The 20,467-nt window shown below is 52.2% G+C and overlaps 1 protein-coding gene across 2 annotated transcripts in view; it reads right to left on the bottom strand.

Annotated features, from left to right (window-relative positions):
• BCORL1 (BCL6 corepressor like 1) overlaps positions 1–20,467 on the bottom strand; it is an 86,282-nt gene that overhangs the window by 16,014 nt on the left and 49,801 nt on the right. For both annotated transcript variants that reach the window (XM_075572802.1, XM_075572803.1), the window contains 4 exons: positions 14,242–14,628; positions 11,606–11,823; positions 2,700–2,927; positions 1,217–1,383 (listed from right to left, as the gene is read on the bottom strand). In XM_075572802.1, coding sequence (XP_075428917.1) covers positions 1,217–1,383; positions 2,700–2,927; positions 11,606–11,823; positions 14,242–14,628 — 1,000 coding nt within the window. The remainder of the gene's footprint in view (positions 1–1,216; positions 1,384–2,699; positions 2,928–11,605; positions 11,824–14,241; positions 14,629–20,467) is intronic.

The following is a 20,467-nucleotide window of genomic DNA, read 5'->3' as shown; positions in this document are numbered from 1 at the left end:
GCACACATACTGAGGTTTGTGTTATAGGGACCGTGGGGGCACCGCACACATACTGAGGTTTGTGTTATAGGGACCGTGGGGGCACCGCACACATACTGAGGTTTGTTTTATAGGGACCGTGGGGGCACCGCACACATACTGAGGTTTGTGTTATAGGGGCCGTGGGGGCACCGCACACATACTGAGGTTTGTGTTATAGGGACCGTGGGGGCACCGCACACATACTGAGGTTTGTGTTATAGGGACCGTGGGGGCACCGCACACATACTGAGGTTTGTGTTATAGGGGCCGTGGGGGCACCGCACACATACTGAGGTTTGTGTTATAGGGGCCGTGGAGGCACCGTACACATACTGAGGTTTGTGTTATAGGGACCGTGGGGGCACCGCACACATACTGAGGTTTGTGTTATAGGGGCCGTGGGGGCACCGCACACATACTGAGGTTTGTGTTATAGGGACCGTGGGGGCACCGCACACATACTGAGGTTTGTGTTATAGGGGCCGTGGGGGCACCGCACACATACTGAGGTTTGTGTTATAGGGATCGTGGGGGCGCCGCACACATACTGAGGTTTGTGTTATAGGGGCCGTGGGGGCACCGCACACATACTGAGGTTTGTGTTATAGGGGCCGTGGGGGCACCGCACACATACTGAGGTTTGTGTTATAGGGACTGTGGGGGCACTGCACACATACTGAGGTTTGTGTTATAGGGATCGTGGGGGCCCCCCGTACACATACTGAGGTTTGTGTTATAGGGACCGTGGGGGCACCGCACACATACTGAGGTTTGTGTTATAGGGGCCGTGGGGGCACCGCACACATACTGAGGTTTGTGTTATAGGGGCCACAGTTTGACCACGATTATCTGTCCGGTTTCGCTTTCAGATCTGCGTCATATTAATTATAGTCAATCGTGGGCTCCCCTGGTCTAAACCGTTTGTAAACTGAGGAAGTGCAGGTTGTGGGATCGTTTAATGACCTACATGGAGGCTTAGGACATTATCCCTGACCTAACCTATAGGATACCTTGATACCATGCACACGACCTCTGGTTTTAACATTGGCTGACCTACTGATGCAGAACACTGCAGTTAAAGATGGATGTATGTCAATGAAGCTATGGGAGAGATATCGCTGTTAGATCTGCCACCACAGTGGGTGAAAGACCTGCCCCCCACCCCCCCTGTAAATGACCCCAGGTGCTGAATTACCTCGTGCCATCCTGTGCGCTGCAGTTGACGTTGGCTCCATGATCCAGCAGGATCTGCAAGATGTCCGTCCAGCCGCGCGCACAAGCTTCGTGTAACGCAGTGTAGCCGGCGTTATCGCGGTGGTTGATATCGCCGCGGTCTCGTTGCAGGCAGTACAGCACGACATCCTGCAGAAGCAAACACATAGATTAAGCCTCCGGAGGCCCTGGTCATGGGACCACGTACGTCATGGCTCGCATCCCATGGCCTGATTGGGCGGACAGCTCGACCTGCACGTCCGGAAGCTGGAGGGGGCGGGGACGGTCATGTGATTCCTGCTGAAGTAATCACATGACCGCAAATGCCGGAGGCAAAAGGCCCCCAGATCCCAGGCACGGAAAATGTGCACTGATAATCTCCAAAGAGCAGGGAACTAGCCGGCCATTAATGCTCAAGTGGGAGGAGGCCAAGCCGGGTGCATAAATAACCAGGAAATACCCAGTTTGATGGGTTTATTACTCTATATCAGTGTTTAATAACCTTCTTTTGGTTAAGGAAACCTATAATTATATTCTGAAATTCAGCGAAACCCCAGCCCTCTCTAATAGCGCGTCGGATATCAGATGCATTGTAAGGAACCCCGACCCTCTCTGATAGCGCGTCGGATATCAGATGCATTGTAAGGAACCCCGACCCTCTCTGATAGCGCGTCGGATATCAGATGCATTGTAAGGAACCCCAACCCTCTCTAATAGCGCGTCGGATATCAGATGCATTGTAAGGAACCCCAACCCTCTCTAATAGCGCGTCTGAGATCAGATACATTATAAGGAACCCCAACCCTCTCTAATAGCGCGTCTGAGATCAGATACATTATAAGGAACCCCAACCCTCTCTAATAGCGCGTCTGAGATCAGATAGATTGTAAGGAACCCCAACCCTCTCTAATAGCGCGTCTGAGATCAGATAGATTGTAAGGAACCCCAACCCTCTCTAATAGCGCGTCTGAGATCAGATAGATTGTAAGGAACCCCAACCCTCTCTAATAGCGCGTCTGAAATCAGATGTATTGTAAGGAACCCCAACCCTCTGTAATAGCGCGTCTGAGATCAGATGCATTTTAAATTCTTCTTTGTTTTGCACAATTTTCAATTGATCTGAAAATGTCAGGGGAACCTTTAGGGAGGCCCGGGGAACCCCAGTTGAAAAACACTGCTCTATATGCTCTCATCAGAAAGGCGGCAATGCCCAAAACATATTACATTCTGTTCTTATTCTTTTTCCATTGTTTGTAGTTTTTATGAATTGGGGTACAGCCTTTCACGGAAACATTCATTTTAATGTTTACAGCGTTTCCTGGTTCAAACTCCTGTGTCAATAATGCCTAGAATTATAAATAATGGGTTACATGTTCGGATATTCCGATACACAAAAAGAAGTATGTATGTTTAGAGTATATATGGCACAGGTCCATGTATGAATATAGAGGTGTAATCGTTCTAACCTTGTACCCGAGCCGGGCTGCCCTTTGCAGTAGCGTCTCTCCGGCGTTCTTGTTCACGATCAGTCTCCGGGCTTCAGGCGGGACGTGCTGAGCGGTGGGCGTGTCGGAGGAGCCGAGGGTGCTGGTTCGTCGCGATCGGCACGGGGTGCCCGGGTCCGCGCCCTTCCTGGGCGATGGGGATTTTACGGCGTTGCTTTTGGGGCACTGGCTGATCCGCCGGGCCTTTCCCTAAAGGGAAATCAAGTGGACTCATGATTGGGAAGCGCGGAAGTTGAAGGTGTATGTCTGGATACCATGGAGGCCCTTACTCGGTAAGACTGGGAAGCCGCTTTCCTGCGCTTGAGGAGATTTCTCTCGCAAGGGATTTGAAAGGAGCAAATCCCTTGTCCAGCAGTGGGAAGTAACTTCACAGTCTCTACTATATATTTTTTGGAAAGAAGTCTGTCTGCTCGCTAGGTAGTTGGACACCTCTTGATAACCACATTTTGCATGACGGTTCCTGAGATCAACAAGCAGTTTTTTTGTCTATGATTGGATACAATTCACAAATGTCATCAGCTATGACATGATCCCAACACACAACCCTCAGCTGCCACTTTATCTTGTTCACTCATAAAATCCAATTTGAAACATTAACAAAAATACCGGAGCAGCCAAAGATCTTCAAGAGTGTGAGATCGTTGTTTGGGACGAGAGTGCACTGTCCCACACACACAGCATTAGAGGCTCTCACTGTTTGGGGCGAGAGTGCACTGTCCCACACACACAGCATTAGAGGCTCTCACTGTTTGGGATGAGAGTGCACTGTCCCACACACAGCATTAGAGGCTCTCACTGTTTGGGATGAGAGTGCACTGTCCCACACACACACAGCATTAGAGGCTCTCACTGTTTGGGATGAGAGTGCACTGTCCCACACACACAGCATTAGAGGCTCTCACTGTTTGGGACGAGAGTGCACTGTCCCACACACACAGCATTAGAGGCTCTCACTGTTTGGGACGAGAGTGCACTGTCCAACACACACAGCATTAGAGGCTCTCACTGTTTGGGATGAGAGTGCACTGTCCCACACACACAGCATTAGAGGCTCTCACTGTTTGGGGCGAGAGTGCACTGTCCCACACACACACAGCATTAGAGGCTCTCACTGTTTGGGATGAGAGTGCACTGTCCCACACACACAGCATTAGAGGCTCTCACTGTTTGGGATGAGAGTGCACTGTCCCACACACACACAGCATTAGAGGCTCTCACTGTTTGGAATGAGAGTGCACTGTCCCACACACACAGCATTAGAGGCTCTCACTGTTTGGGATGAGAGTGCACTGTCCCACACACACAGCATTAGAGGCTCTCACTGTTTGGGATGAGAGTGCACTGTCCCACACACACACAGCATTAGAGGCTCTCACTGTTTGGAATGAGAGTGCACTGTCCCACACACACACAGCATTAGAGGCTCTCACTGTTTGGGATGAGAGTGCACTGTCCCACACACGCAGCATTAGAGGCTCTCACTGTTTGGGATGAGAGTGCACTGTCCCATACACACACAGCATTAGAGGCTCTCGGTGTTTGGGATGAGAGTGCACTGTCCCACACACACACAGCATTAGAGGCTCTCGGTGTTTGGGATGAGAGTGCACTGTCCACACACGCAGCATTAGAGGCTCTCACTGTTTGGGATGAGAGTGCACTGTCCCACACACACAGCATTAGAGGCTCTCACTGTTTGGGATGAGAGTGCACTGTCCCACACACGCAGCATTAGAGGCTCTCACTGTTTGGGATGAGAGTGCACTGTCCCACACACACAGCATTAGAGGCTCTCGGTGTTTGGGATGAGAGTGCACTGTCCCACACACACACAGCATTAGAGGCTCTCACTGTTTGGGATGAGATTGCACTGTCCCACACACACACACAGCATTAGAGGCTCTCACTGTTTGGGATGAGAGTGCACTGTCCCACACACACAGCATTAGAGGCTCTCACTGTTTGGGATGAGAGTGCACTGTCCCACACACACGCAGCATTAGAGGATCTCAGTGTTTGGGATGAGAGTGCACTGTCCCACACACACAGCATTAGAGTCTCTCACTGTTTGGGATGAGAGTGCACTGTCCCACACACACACAGCATTAGAGGCTCTCACTGTTTGGGATGAGAGTGCACTGTCCCACACACACAGCATTAGAGGCTCTCACTGTTTGGGATGAGAGTGCACTGTCCCACACACACACAGCATTAGAGGCTCTCACTGTTTGGGATGAGAGTGCACTGTCCCACACACACACAGCATTAGAGGCTCTCGGTGTTTGGGATGAGAGTGCACTGTCCCACACACACACAGCATTAGAGGCTCTCGGTGTTTGGGATGAGAGTGCACTATCCACACACGCAGCATTAGAGGCTCTCACTGTTTGGGATGAGAGTGCACTGTCCCACACACACAGCATTAGAGGCTCTCACTGTTTGGGATGAGAGTGCACTGTCCCACACACGCAGCATTAGAGGCTCTCACTGTTTGGGATGAGAGTGCACTGTCCCACACACACAGCATTAGAGGCTGTCACTGTTTGGGATGAGAGTGCACTGTCCCACACACACAGCATTAGAGGCTCTCACTGTTTGGGATGAGAGTGCACTGTCCCACACACACAGCATTAGAGGCTCTCGGTGTTTGGGATGAGAGTGCACTGTCCCACACAAACACAGCATTAGAGGCTCTCACTGTTTGGGATGAGAGTGCACTGTCCCACACACACACACACATTAGAGGCTCTCACTGTTTGGGATGAGAGTGCACTGTCCCACACACACGCAGCATTAGAGGCTCTCACTGTTTGGGATGAGAGTGCAATGTCCCACACACCCAGCAGTAGAGGCTCTCGGTGTTTGGGATGAGAGTGCACTGTCCCACACACACACAGCATTAGAGGCTCTCGGTGTTTGGGATGAGAGTGCACTGTCCACACGCAGCATTAGAGGCTCTCACTGTTTGGGATGAGAGTGCACTGTCCCACACACACAGCATTAGAGGCTCTCACTGTTTGGGATGAGAGTGCACTGTCCCACACACGCAGCATTAGAGGCTCTCACTGTTTGGGATGAGAGTGCACTGTCCCACACACACAGCATTAGAGGCTCTCGGTGTTTGGGATGAGAGTGCACTGTCCCACACACACACACCATTAGAGGCTCTCACTGTTTGGGATGAGATTGCACTGTCCCACACACACACACAGCATTAGAGGCTCTCACTGTTTGGGATGAGAGTGCACTGTCCCACACACACAGCATTAGAGGCTCTCACTGTTTGGGATGAGAGTGCACTGTCCCACACACACAGCATTAGAGGCTCTCACTGTTTGGGATGAGAGTGCACTGTCCCACACACACAGCATTAGAGTCTCTCACTGTTTGGGATGAGAGTGCACTGTCCCACACACACACAGCATTAGAGGCTCTCACTGTTTGGGATGAGAGTGCACTGTCCCACACACACAGCATTAGAGGCTCTCACTGTTTGGGATGAGAGTGCACTGTCCCACACACACACAGCATTAGAGGCTCTCACTGTTTGGGATGAGAGTGCACTGTCCCACACACACACAGCATTAGAGGCTCTCACTGTTTGGGATGAGAGTGCACTGTCCCACACACACAGCATTAGAGGCTCTCACTGTTTGGGATGAGAGTGCACTGTCCCACACACACACAGCATTAGAGGCTCTCACTGTTTGGGATGAGAGTGCACTGTCCCACACACACACAGCATTAGAGGCTCTCGGTGTTTGGGATGAGAGTGCACTGTCCCACACACACACAGCATTAGAGGCTCTCGGTGTTTGGGATGAGGGTGCACTGTCCCACACACGCAGCATTAGAGGCTCTCACTGTTTGGGATGAGAGTGCACTGTCCCACACACACAGCATTAGAGGCTCTCACTGTTTGGGATGAGAGTGCACTGTCCCACACACGCAGCATTAGAGGCTCTCACTGTTTGGGATGAGAGTGCACTGTCCCACACACACAGCATTAGAGGCTCTCGGTGTTTGGGATGAGAGTGCACTGTCCCACACACACAGCATTAGAGGCTCTCACTGTTTGGGATGAGAGTGCACTGTCCCACACACAGCATTAGAGGCTCTCACTGTTTGGGATGAGAGTGCACTGTCCCACACACACGCAGCATTAGAGGCTCTCACTGTTTGGGATGAGAGTGCACTGTCCCACACACACGCAGCATTAGAGGCTCTCACTGTTTGGGATGAGAGTGCACTGTCCCACACACACAGCATTAGAGGCTCTCGGTGTTTGGGATGAGAGTGCACTGTCCCACACACACACACAGCATTAGAGGCTCTCACTGTTTGGGATGAGAGTGCACTGTCCTACACACACACGCAGCATTAGAGGCTCTCACTGTTTGGGATGAGAGTGCACTGTCCCACACACACAGCATTAGAGGCTCTCGGTGTTTGGGATGAGAGTGCACTGTCCCACACACGCAGCGTTAGAGGCTCTCGGTGTTTGGGATGAGAGTGCACTGTCCCACACACGCAGCATTAGAGGCTCTCGGTGTTTGGGATGAGAGTGCACTGTCCCACACACACACAGCATTAGAGGCTCTCGGTGTTTGGGATGAGAGTGCACTGTCCCACACACACACACAGCATTAGAGGCTCTCGGTGTTTGGGATGAGAGTGCACTGTCCCACACACACACAGCATTAGAGGCTCTCACTGTTTGGGATGAGAGTGCACTGTCCCACACCCACAGCATTAGAGTCTCTCACTGTTTGGGATGAGAGTGCACTGTCCCACACACACAGCATTAGAGGCTCTCACTGTTTGGGATGAGAGTGCACTGTCCCACACACGCAGCATTAGAGGCTCTCGGTGTTTGGGATGAGAGTGCACTGTCCCACACACACAGCATTAGAGGCTCTCACTGTTTGGGATGAGAGTGCACTGTCCCACACACAGCATTAGAGTCTCTCACTGTTTGGGATGAGAGTGCACTGTCCCACACACGCAGCATTAGAGGCTGTCACTGTTTGGGATGAGAGTGCACTGTCCCACACACGCAGCATTAGAGGCTCTCACTGTTTGGGATGAGAGTGCACTGTCCCACACACACACACAGCATTAGAGGCTCTCACTGTTTGGGGCGAGAGTGCACTATCCCACACACGCAGCATTAGAGTCTCTCAGAGTTTGGGATGAGAGTGCACTGTCCCACACACACACAGCATTAGAGGCTCTCACTGTTTGGGATGAGAGTGCACTGTCCCATACACACACAGCATTAGAGGCTCTCACTGTTTGGGATGAGAGTGCACTGTCCCATACACACAGCATTAGAGGCTCTCACTGTTTGGGATGAGAGTGCACTGTCCCACACACACAGCATTAGAGGCTCTCACTGTTTGGGATGAGAGTGCACTGTCCCACACACACAGCATTAGAGGCTCTCACTGTTTGGGATGAGAGTGCACTGTCCCACACACACAGCATTAGAGGCTCTCACTGTTTGGGATGAGAGTGCACTGTCCCACACACACAGCATTAGAGGCTCTCACTGTTTGGGATGAGAGTGCACTGTCCCACACACACAGCATTAGAGGCTGTCACTGTTTGGGATGAGAGTGCACTGTCCCACACACACACACAGCATTAGAGGCTCTCACTGTTTGGGATGAGAGTGCACTGTCCCACACACACACACAGCATTAGAGGCTGTCACTGTTTGGGATGAGAGTGCACTGTCCCACACACACAGCATTAGAGGCTCTCACTGTTTGGGATGAGAGTGCACTGTCCCACACACACACAGCATTAGAGGCTCTCACTGTTTGGGATGAGAGTGCACTGTCCCACACACACACAGCATTAGAGGCTGTCACTGTTTGGGATGAGAGTGCACTGTCCCACACACACAGCATTAGAGGTTCTCGATCGAACACTTCATGATCTCAGAGGCAATGAAACTATTATAGGTGGGGTTGTTGTTGTTTTAGAAGGGATTTCACATTAAGAAACTAACAAATGTTATTATCCATTTATAAATCTCAGTATTTTTTGTTTTCTTAGAATACCCCGAGCATCGCCGGCTACTGTAAGTACAAAAAACAAGGTGACGATATTGCCCATAAAATGTGTCATTTTTGTAGGTACTGTAGGTTTTTTTTTACAAGACACGTATAATTATTTTTCAACAGCAAGATCAACTTTAAATGTTTCTATTGTAACCAAATGCTATGGAGGGTCTTTACAATCTTTACTTTTGGGGCCGTTTGTAAACGGAGGGTTAAATTGGAAATCCGTGAGAAAATAAATAATCAGTAATAATAAATACAGGCACACCCCGCTTTAACATACGCAATGGGACCGGAGCATGTATGTAACACAGGCATACCCCGCTTTAACATACGCAATGGGACCGGAGCATGTATGTAACACAGGCACACCCCGCTTTAACATACGCAATGGGACCGGAGCATGTATGTAAAGCGAAAATGTACTTAAAGTGAAGCACTGCCTTTTCCCCACTTATCGATGCATGTACTGTACTGCAATCCTCATACACGTGCATAACTGATGTAAATAATGCATTTGTAACCAAAATAAATACAGTAGCTTTATTGAAATAAAATCTTTAATGTCAGGTGATTTTTCTTATTTGTGCTGACAGATACAATGGAAAATTATTTTAAAAATATGTAGGAAGGATGAAAGAGAGGGCATATCTTCTACTGTACTGTATTTGTACTGAAAGGGCAGGAAGGTGAGGTGCATTTATTTGACTGACTGATATATTTTTGGGACTTGGATTTGTGACTTTGGTGAAACAGTACTGTACAGTACAATGTGCTTCCTTAGGCCGTGCGTATAGTGCCCGCGACCGGCGACGTCACCCATCCCCGCAAGCGAAAGTTATATTTCGCTTTGCGGCGGCGTCGCGGGCGCCCGGATTTGATTTGTTCAGGGGCTGTCACATGAAAAATCAAATATTTCCGGCTTCCAAAGTCTGCTCCGTCGCATTGCCGCTGTCGCGCTTACTATAAGCGCACGCGGCGGCGGCAATGTGTTTGTTTTTGGGCGGCATCGCCGGCACTATACGCACGGCCTTACTCAGGTCCTTGATCAGCTTGGCTTACACGCACGCACTCCCTCAGTCACGCACGCACTCTCACTCAGTCACACACGCACGCACTCCCTCAGTCACGCACGCACTCTCACTCAGTCACACACGCACGCACTCCCTCAGTCACGCATGCACGCACTCCCTCAGTCACGCACGCACTCTCACTCAGTCACACACGCACGCACTCCCTCAGTCACGCACGCACGCACTCCCTCAGTCACGCACGCACTCTCACTCAGTCACACACGCACACGCACTCCCTCAGTCACGCACGCACTCTCACTCAGTCACACACGCACGCACTCCCTCAGTCACGCACGCACTCTCACTCAGTCACACACGCATGCACTCCCTCAGTCACGCACGCACTCTCACTCAGTCACGCGCACACACTCAGTCACGCACGCGCACACACTCAGTCACACACACTCACAGTCACGCACGCACTCAGTCAGTCACGCACGCACTCCCTCCCTCAGTCACACAATCTCTCACGCACTCCCTCAGTCACACAATCTCTCACGCAGTCCCTCAGTCACACAATCTCGCACGCACACACACTCAGTCACGCACGCACGCACACACACTCAGTCAAGCACACACACTCAGTCACGCACACACACTCAGTCACGCACACACACTCAGTCACGCACACACACTCAGTCACGCACACACACTCAGTCACGCAAACACACTCAGTCACGCACGCACGCACACTCAGTCACGCACACACTCAGACACACGCACACACTCAGACACACGCACACCCACATACTCAGACAGACACACACCCACTCACACACACTCAGACACACACACACACACTCACTCAGACACACACACACTCAGACACTCACAGACACACACACCCACTCAGACAGACACACTCGGACACACACACACAAGCACACAATGCAGTAGAAGAGCACCTCCTCCTCCCCCGTAGCCCGTAACTCACATGCAAAGTTCCGTTCTACAGCAGCAGCAGCAGCAGCAGCAGCAGCAGCAGGAGGCTAGAGCGAGCTCTGAGGAGGAGGAGGGAGGAGGAGGAGAGCGGAGGGAGAAGAGCCAGGAGCTGCAGTGCGGGCGGAATCACTGCAATAGCTGCTGATTGATGGCGCGCCCGATCTCCCCGTTCCCCCTGCCATCTGGCCCCGTTCCCAGGTGTCCAGTATTGAACCGGACTGTCCTGTATTGGGACACTGTCCAGTAAGAAATGAGAGGTAATACTGGGCATGTATGTGTATACCGGTATTACCTCTGTGGACATAGTGACGTGACCGGCTTGGGGGGCTGCGGGATTTCCCCGGAGCAGGGCTACTGCTGCTGGGGGGCTTCCTCCATCCTGATTGGCTGCATTAGCCAGCAGCATCCAATCAGGAGGAGGTGTCAGGAGCCTAGGGCTAAGGAGAGGGGGAAACAGCATGGAGTGGAGAGAGGTGAGAAGGGTGTGTGCGTGTGTGTGTGTCTCACAGTATTTTTGGAGAAGCCGCCTGGCAGCTCTATTTCCAGGTTCTGAATAAAATAATACAATTCCCTAATGTCTGACTAGTTGTACTAGGTACGCCGGCAGCATTAAAATAACTCTGCAACAAGAGGACCAACTACAGAACTTAGTGGAGTACGTATACCCTATGTAATAAGCAGTGGTAACGCCTTACAACGCCTTGCATTCCATGAGTGGGCCATACAGTATCTTACGGCTTAGCACCGCTTAGTAAATATGCCCGCCGGTCTGCAATCTACCTACCTTGGGGTCCTCCTCTGTGCCGCCCCCCGCAATATGCTTGGTTTTGCATTTCCGTTTCCCGGGGGGTTTGTCTGGGATCTGCGGAGAGGGAGAGTCGTGGGCGCTGTCCTTGGAGAAGCGGTTTCGGACGCCGCTTTGCCGCTGGGAAGGAGAGAGCTTGATCTTCAGGATCTCCGCCGAGGCCTTGTCCGAAGGGGACACTTTCCTTTTCCGGAAATCTGAAATGTGAGTGGTAGAGGAAGGGTTAACGTCCACGATTACACCGCCCCAAATACAGCGCTACCCGCGTGTCCTTTTCCTGTCTCTGTACATCCCCTGTAATAGACACCTTAGTGCAGGAGTCCTCAAGGGCCACCAACTGGTCAGGTTTTCAGGATATCCCTGCTTCAGCACAGGTGGCTCAATCCTAATGACTGAGCCACTGATTGAGCCACTTGTGCTGAAGCAGGGATATCCTGAAAGCCTGACCAGTTGGTGGCCCTTGAGGACTGGAGTTGGCCTCCCCTGCGCTGGTGATTTCCAGCTACTGGTGCACAGATCACCACAAACCATTCTGTGCTTGTCCCTCCAAGGATCTCTTAACCAATTATCGTCCGTGCTGCAAGGAATGCTGGGTGTTGTAGTTCTTCTGCTAATATTATGCTATACCACAGTACCGTGGATGGAAAACCGAGTATTTCTAGACTCTAATACTATACGTATTTACTACAATTTAGCTAGAAATATACTAGGAGACTGCATAGTTGTTCTCCTGCATATTAATTACATTTCTCCTTTACTCTAGTACAGAGGTTCTCTACCTTTTTTACATGGTGCTCCCCCTGCTGGAAAATATTTGTTCTGCGAACCCCTAATTACGAACCCCTATTTAATAAATCTTACTGCCTACTCATCAGCCTATCGCTAACAGAACGTGTGTGACCGATCCCAGGCAATATGGTGTCCCAAGCTCGTAGGGAGAACACATGCTTAATTAGTCCCCAAACTGCCCCTCAGTGTGTGCAGGCAGCATGGGGGGTACAGCTGTCACTCACTGCGGGAGCTTCCAAACTCACGCCCCAAAGTGCCCTGCTGCTGTGGATGCAAAGCATTGTGGGGAGCGACTTTGGAAGCGCGTGCTGCAATTGACAGCGTTACCCCCTCCCCCCCACACTAAGGAGCAGTTTAGTAAGTGCTCAGTCCCCACACAGGCTTAAAAAGTCGCTATACTGCCTGGGATCCGCCATTACATTTTTTTTAGCCAACCCCATGAGGACATCTCATGCACGCCTAGGGGTTCCCGAACCCCTGAGGACATCTCATGCACGCCTAGGGGTTCCCGAACCCCTGAGGACATCTCATGCACGCCTAGGGGTTCCCGAACCCCTGAGGACATCTCATGCACGCCTAGTGGTTCCTGAACCCGAGGACATCTCATGCACACCTAGGGGTTCCCGAACCCCTGAGGACATCTCATGCACGCCTAGTGGTTCCTGAACCCGAGGACATCTCATGCACGCCTAGGGGTTCCTGAACCCGAGGACATCTCATGCACGCCTAGGGGTTCCCGAACCCCTGAGGACATCTCATGCACGCCTAGTGGTTCCTGAACCCGAGGACATCTCATGCACGCCTAGGGGTTCCCGAACCCGAGGACATCTCATGCACGCCTAGTGGTTCCTGAACCCGAGGACATCTCATGCACGCCTAGGGGTTCCTGAACCCGAGGACATCTCATGCACGCCTAGGGGTTCCCGAACCCCTGAGGACATCTCATGCACGCCTAGGGGTTCCCGAACCCCTGAGGACATCTCATGCACGCCTAGTGGTTCCTGAACCCGAGGACATCTCATGCACGCCTAGGGGTTCCTGAACCCGAGGACATCTCATGCACGCCTAGGGGTTCCCGAACCCCTGAGGACATCTCATGCACGCCTAGGGGTTCCTGAAACCCATGCTGGAAATCACTGCTCTAATGTATGTGACTAGTTCGACCATCCTTAAACTGTATATGTTCCCTGTATTTCAAATTGTCTGTATTCTGCTGCAATTCGTGACTGTTGCTTTATAAATATAACATAGCATAGAGTTTTTATAGAAGGCCTTTGAAAAAGCATGCTCCCTATTAGAACGCAAGACCTTGTACAATCACCGACTGTATTCAGCCACATGGCACAACATAAAGACTATGCCTGGTGCATGTGTATGATGGTGTTATACTTGGGAACAGTATCTGCACGGTGTTACTAGAAATAGTTAGGTTTTAGCTTTCTATGGGCGGCAGTCGGGAGGCTGACCCAAGTGGCCAAATTGTCAAACTGCCCAGGGACCTAAAAGTTCATATCTCTGGCCCCACGGGTTTTCACAGCTGTAAGCACAGACGTGTAGCAGCATTGACTGCGGTGTTACACTTTGCTGCCAGGGTTACTGCCAAGCAAAAAGGTTCACGGTCTGGTTGTCCCTTCGCAGCGCAAATATCTACCGCTTCGATTCCCTCCATCTTTTGCAGCAATATCCAGATCTTTTAAGGTTCAGTGTGATCCCATCGATGGGTGAACAGTTACAAGCATGGAACGTCCTGACATTCATCTGGTAACTGGTCGCCCGATGTCTGTCTATGTGCAATAAGGCAGAGAGAATGAGAAGGTATGACCTACCTGCCCGGCCTCTTCTCCTCCGGCAGCACTGAGACACCTCCTCCTCCTCTTTCTCTGTCAGGTACTCCCCATTCTGGTACTTCCTGTTTTTCTGCCGCCTCCTCTTCTTTCTCCGCATGGGGCCATCCTCTTCCCCGGCTTCATCCTCTTCCAAGATGGTCCACGGCTTCCCAATGTCCAACGACCTGTTGGACAGCTCCCAGGCGCTATGTAGATGAGATGTGATGGGTTCTGGCTGGGGTTCCTCTTTGATCGGGGAAAACTTCCGGTGCCGAGAGACTTTGTAAACCTTCCTCAGTTTCCGTCTCTTGCAAGGCACATCCTCTTCGTCTACGGCTGGAAAGGTCTCTGCGAAGGCAGTCCCACTGTCGGAAGAACCGGTGTTTCCTGAAATCACAAATTAACTGCAGATAAGAACCAGTTGGCTCTGCCCATCTGAAATCTCAGGCCCAATTATCTCTAGATCCTCAGCTTTCTGTCATATTTAAGATTGCAAGTTGGGCGGTCGAAAAAGAATGCAGCAGAGGAGGGAGCGGGATGGTGGCGGCAACAGATATGGAGGGCAGCGCGGTGAGCGGCGGAGGAGGAAGCGGATAGAGGATGCCACCAGGACGGACCAAGCCGAGCTCCACAGGTAGGAACTTATAAACTGGAGTGGAGTGATACTGAGGGGGGGGGGGGGGGGAGAGGGGAAAGAGACTGGGGGGAGGAGGGGAGAGAGACTGGGGGGAGGAGAGGGGAAAGAGACAGGGGGAAGAGAAGGGAGAGAAACTGGGGCGAAGGAGAGGGGAGAGAGACGGGGGAGGAGAGGGGAGAGATTCTGGCAGGGGAAAGAGGGAGAGAGACTAAGGGGTGACAAGAGGGATAGACTGGGGTGAAGAGGGAGTTAGAGACAGGGGGGAGGTGGGGAGAGACGGGGGGGAGGTGGGGAGAGACTGGGGGGGGAGGTGGGGAAAGACTGGGGGGAGGTGGGGAGAGATGGGGGGGAGGTGTGGAGAGACTGGGGGGAGGTGGGGAGAGACTGGAGGGGAGGTGGGGAGAAACTGTGGGGGGAGGTGGGGAGAGATTGGAGGGGAGGTGGGGAGAGACCGGAGGGGAGGTGGGGAGAAACTATGGGGGGAGGTGGGGAGAGACTGGAGGGGAGGTGGGGAGAGACCGGAGGGGAGGTGGGGAGAAACTATGGGGGGAGGTGGGGAGAGACTGGTGGGGAGGTGGGGAGAGACTGGTGGGGAGAGACTGGGGGGGAGGTGGGGAGAGACTGGGGGGGAGGTGGGGAGAGACTGGAGGGGAGGTGGGGAGAGACTGGGGGGGAGGTGGGGAGAGACTGGGGGGGAGGTGGGGAGAGACTGGGGGGGAGGTGGGGAGACTGGTGGGGAGGTGAGGAGAGACTGGGGGGGAGGTGGGGAGAGACTGGTGGGGAGGTGGGGAGAGACTGGGGGGAAGTGGGGGAGAGACTGGGGGGGAAGGTGGGGAGAGACTGGGGGGGAGGTGGGGAGTGAGGGAATGGCAGGGGAGGATGGGGAAGAGATGGAGGAACTTGCCCCGAGCGCAGAAAAATCTAGTTCGTCCTCTGGCCTTGTGTCTATCCCAGGCATTTTTGATGTTACTGTAGTAGCTCCCCTCCCCCACCACTTTTGGGAGGCTATTCCATGAACCCCCCGTCCTTTACATACAGAATAAGAGAGTGGTTACTACTCATTTTAAACAACACACGAAAAGCCATTATTGTGCCCACGCATTCTCCATCTTCTATTCAGTACACAAAGAAGAATGTGCAACTCAAATACGTCCCTTCGAATGAATAAAGCTGCGTCCCCGCCAGCGCTGAGCGCGCGGCACTTGCAGCGGTTACTTACATACAGTATATAGATATGTGTAAGTCCCCGCTCACGCTGTGTGCGCGGCGCTCGTGCGCAGGCTCACGCTCACCCGCGCACGGCGCTTAGATAAACAAAAAAATGATACTTTCCCGTGCGCTCAACTACCCGCAATGCCCCCCCCCGCGCGTAAATGCAGGACACCCTGCGCTCATGGTTGGGGCGCTCTCCAAGCATGAGCGCGCTCAGCGCCAGCGGGGACTCAGCCTAAGGATTCCACGTAGAGGATCTCACTCGGGTTATTTCCATGTCGCTTTATTTCACGCTCTCTGATCTCATCGCGGTATTTTTAGCTCCCCGTCCCCCTCCTTTTCCTTTCACCCCTCTCTGGATCTCAGTGTGCAAGTCTCCTGGGCCCCTAGGGTAGAAAACACCCCAATTGGGTATTATCCCTTTGCGTGCCCGGAAGGGATGTGGTGCCTGAGGGACACGGCCCCTCCCACGCGGTGCGGTCACGTGACCGCGGCAGACATTTTGGAGGCACCGGAAGAGGAGGGATCCCCCTCCTAGGTTCCCTCACTGGTTAGATCGCGTCGGGCGCTCCGTGGGAACACAGGACGCGATCTAAGCTAAAAAAGAAAGCGCTCAGTCCGTACGACATAAGCCCCCGGAGTGCCAGTCCCCGTTACGTAATGATTACGTCCTGGGTCATTCAAAGGGTTGAACATGTTGTAATGTTTCCACTTAACCCCTTGACTGCCAGACGGGCCAGCGCTGCAGAGCAATGTGTTGCTTGCTCCTTTGGCACTCAAGGGGATAAAGTCTTTTATAGCCAACCAAGCCGGGAACACATTGCAAAGCAATCCCCTACGGTTTTCCGACTATTTGTACATATTTTGACCAATGACGCCCATTCTGTGTGCTGTGCGTTGTTTGCAGTCTGTGTGCTGTGCGTTGTTTGCATTCTGTGTGCTGTGCGTTGTTTGCATTCTGTCTGCTGTGCGTTGTTTGCATTCTGTGTGCTGTGCGTTGTTTGCATTCTGTGTGCTGTGCGTTGTTTGCATTCTGTGTGCTGTGCGTTGTTTGCATTCTGTGTGCTGTGCGTTGTTTGCATTCTGTGTGCTGTGCGTTGTTTGCATTCTGTGTGCTGTGCGTTGTTTGCATTCTGTGTGCTGTGCGTTGTTTGCATTCTGTGTGCTGTGCGTTGTTTGCATTCTGTGTGCTGTGCGTTGTTTGCATTCTGTGCTGTGCGTTGTTTGCATTCTGTGTGCTGTGCGTTGTTTGCATTCTGTGTGCTCTGCTTGTTTGCATTCTGTGTGCTCTGCTTGTTTGCATTCTGTGTGCTCTGCTTGTTTGCATTCTGTGTGCTCTGCTTGTTTGCATTCTGTGTGCTGTGCGTTGTTTGCATTCTGTGTGCTGTGCGTTGTTTGCATTCTGTGTGCTGTGCGTTGTTTGCATTCTGAGTGCTGTGTGTTCTGAGTGCTGTGCGTTCTGAGTGCTGTGCGTTCTGAGTGCTGTGCGTTCTGTTTGTTCTGAGTGCTGTGCGTTCTGTTTGTTCTGAGTGCTGTGCATTCTGAGTGCTGTGCGTTCTGTGCGTTCTGTGCGTTCTGTGCGTTCTGAGTGCAGTGCGTTGTGCGTTGCTGTGCATTCTGCGTTGCTGTGCGTTCTGAGTGCTGTGCGTTCTGAGTGCTGTGCGTTCTGAGTGCTGTGCGTTCTGAGTGCTGTGCGTTCTGAGTGCTGTGCGTTCTGAGTGCTGTGCGTTCTAAGTGCTGTGCGTTCTGAGTGCTGTGCGTTCTGAGTGCGTTATAAGTGCTGTGCGTTCTGAGTGCTGTGCGTTCTGAGTGCTGTGCGTTCTGTGCGTTCTGAGTGCTGTGCGTTCTGTGCGTTCTGTGTGCTGTGCGTTCTGTTTGTTCTGTGCGTTCTGAGTGCTGTGCGTTCTGTTTGTTCTGTGCGTTCTGAGTGCTGTGCGTTCTGAGTGCTGTGCATTCTGTTTGTTCTGTGCGTTCTGAGTGCTGTGCGTTCTGTTTGTTCTGTGCGTTCTGAGTGCTGTGCATTCTGTGTGTTCTGAGTGCTGTGCGTTCTGAGTGCTGTGCGTTCTGAGTGCTGTGCGTTCTGAGTGCTGTGCGTTCTGTTTGTTCTGAGTGCTGTGCGTTCTGTTTGTTCTGAGTGCTGTGCGTTCTGTTTGTTCTGAGTGCTGTGCGTTCTGAGTGCTGTGCGTTCTGAGTGCAGTGCGTTCTGCGTTGCTGTGCATTCTGCGTTGCTGTGCGTTCTGAGTGCTGTGCGTTCTGAGTGCTGTGCGTTCTGAGTGCTGTGCGTTCTGAGTGCTGTGCGTTCTGAGTGCTGTGCGTTCTGAGTGCTGTGCGTTCTGAGTGCTGTGCGTTCTGAGTGCTGTGCGTTCTAAGTGCTGTGCGTTCTAAGTGCTGTGCGTTCTAAGTGCTGTGCGTTCTGAGTGCGTTCTAAGTGCGTTCTAAGTGCTGTGCGTTCTGAGTGCTGTGCGTTCTGAGTGCTGTGCGTTCTGTGCGTTCTGAGTGCTGTGCGTTCTGTGCGTTCTGTGTGCTGTGCGTTCTGTTTGTTCTGTGCGTTCTGAGTGCTGTGCGTTCTGAGTGCTGTGCATTCTGTTTGTTCTGTGCGTTCTGAGTGCTGTGCGTTCTGTGTGTTCTGAGTGCTGTGCGTTCTGAGTGCTGTGCGTTCTGAGTGCTGTGAGTGCTGTGCGTTCTGAGTGCTGTGCGTTCTGAGTGCTGTGAGTGCTGTGCGTTCTGAGTGCTGTGCGTTCTGAGTGCTGTTTGTTCTGTGCGTTCTGAGTGCTGTGAGTGCTGAGTGCTGTGCGTTCTGAGTGCTGTGCGTTCTGTGCGTTCTGAGTGCTGTGCGTTCTGTTTATTCTGTGCGTTGTGAGTGCTGTGCATTCTGAGTGCTGTGCGTTCTGAGTGCTGTGCGTTCTGTGCGTTCTGAGTGCTGTGCGTTCTGAGTGCTGTGCGTTCTGAGAGCTGTGCGTTCTGAGAGCTGTGCGTTCTGTTTATTCTGTGCGTTGTGAGTGCTGTGCATTCTGAGTGCTGTGCGTTCTGAGTGCTGTGCGTTCTGTGTGTTCTGTGCGTTCTAAGTGCTGTGCGTTCTGAGTGCTGTTTGTTCTGTGCGTTCTGAGTTCTGAGTGCTGTGCGTTCTGAGTGCTGTGCGTTCTGAGTGCTGTGCGTTCTGAGTGCTGTGCGTTCTGAGTGCTGTGCGTTCTGTTTGTTCTGTGCGTTCTGAGTACTGTGCGTTCTGAGTACTGTGCGTTCTGTTTGTTCTGTGCGTTCTGAGTGCTGTGCGTTCTGAGTGCTGTGCGTTCTGTGCGTTCTGAGTGCTGTGTGTTCTGAGTGCTGTGGGTTCTGAGTGCTGTGGGTTCTGAGTGCTGTGCGTTCTGTTTGTTCTGTGCGTTCTGTTTGTTCTGTGCGTTCTGTTTGTGCTGTGCGTTCTGTTTGTGCTGTGCGTTCTGTTTGTGCTGTGCGTTCTGAGTGCTGTGCGTTCTGAGTGCTGTGCGTTCTGAGTGCTGTGCGTTCTGTTTGTTCTGTGCGTTCTGTTTGTGCTGTGCGTTCTGTTTGTTCTGTGCGTTCTGTTTGTTCTGTGCGTTCTGTTTGTTCTGTTTGTTCTGTGCGTTCTGTTTGTTCTGTGCGTTCTGTTTGTTCTGTGCGTTCTGAGTGCTGTGCGTTCTGAGTGCTGTGCGTTCTGAGTGCTGTGCGTTCTGAGTGCTGTGCGTTCTGTTTGTTCTGTGCGTTCTGTTTGTGCTGTGCGTTCTGTTTGTTCTGTGCGTTCTGTTTGTTCTGTGCGTTCTGTTTGTTCTGTTTGTTCTGTGCGTTCTGTTTGTTCTGTGCGTTCTGTTTGTTCTGTGCGTTCTGAGTGCTGTGCGTTCTGAGTGCTGTGCGTTCTGAGTGCTGTGCGTTCTGTGTGCTGTGCGTTCTGTGTGCTCTGTGTGCTGTGCGCTCTGAGTGCTGTGCGTTCTGAGTGCTGTGCGTTCTGAGTGCTGTGCGTTCTGAGTGCTGTGCGTTCTGAGTGCTGTGCGTTCTGAGTGCTGTGCGTTCTGTGCGTTCTGAGTGCTGTGCGTTCTGAGTGCTGTGCGTTCTGAGTGCTGTGCGTTCTGAGTGCTGTGCGTTCTGAGTGCTGTGCGTTCTGTTTGTTCTGTGCGTTCTGAGTGCTGTGCGTTCTGTTTGTTCTGTGCGTTCTGTTTGTTCTGTGCGTTCTGTTTGTTCTGTGCGTTCTGTTTGTTCTGTGCGTTCTGAGTGCTGTGCGTTCTGTGCGTTCTGAGTGCTGTGCGTTCTGAGTGCTGTGCGTTCTGAGTGCTGTGCGTTCTGAGTGCTGTGCGTTCTGAGTGCTGTGCGTTCTGGGTGCTGTGCGTTCTGGGTGCTGTGCGCTCTGTGTGCTGTGCGCTCTGTGTGCTG

This window comes from Ascaphus truei, chromosome 16 (assembly GCF_040206685.1).
Source record: "Ascaphus truei isolate aAscTru1 chromosome 16, aAscTru1.hap1, whole genome shotgun sequence".
In the NCBI taxonomy this organism is placed as follows: Eukaryota; Metazoa; Chordata; class Amphibia; order Anura; family Ascaphidae; genus Ascaphus; species Ascaphus truei.
The sequence above is the reverse complement of the archived record's forward strand: the minus strand, read 5'-3'. Positions and strand labels throughout refer to the sequence as shown.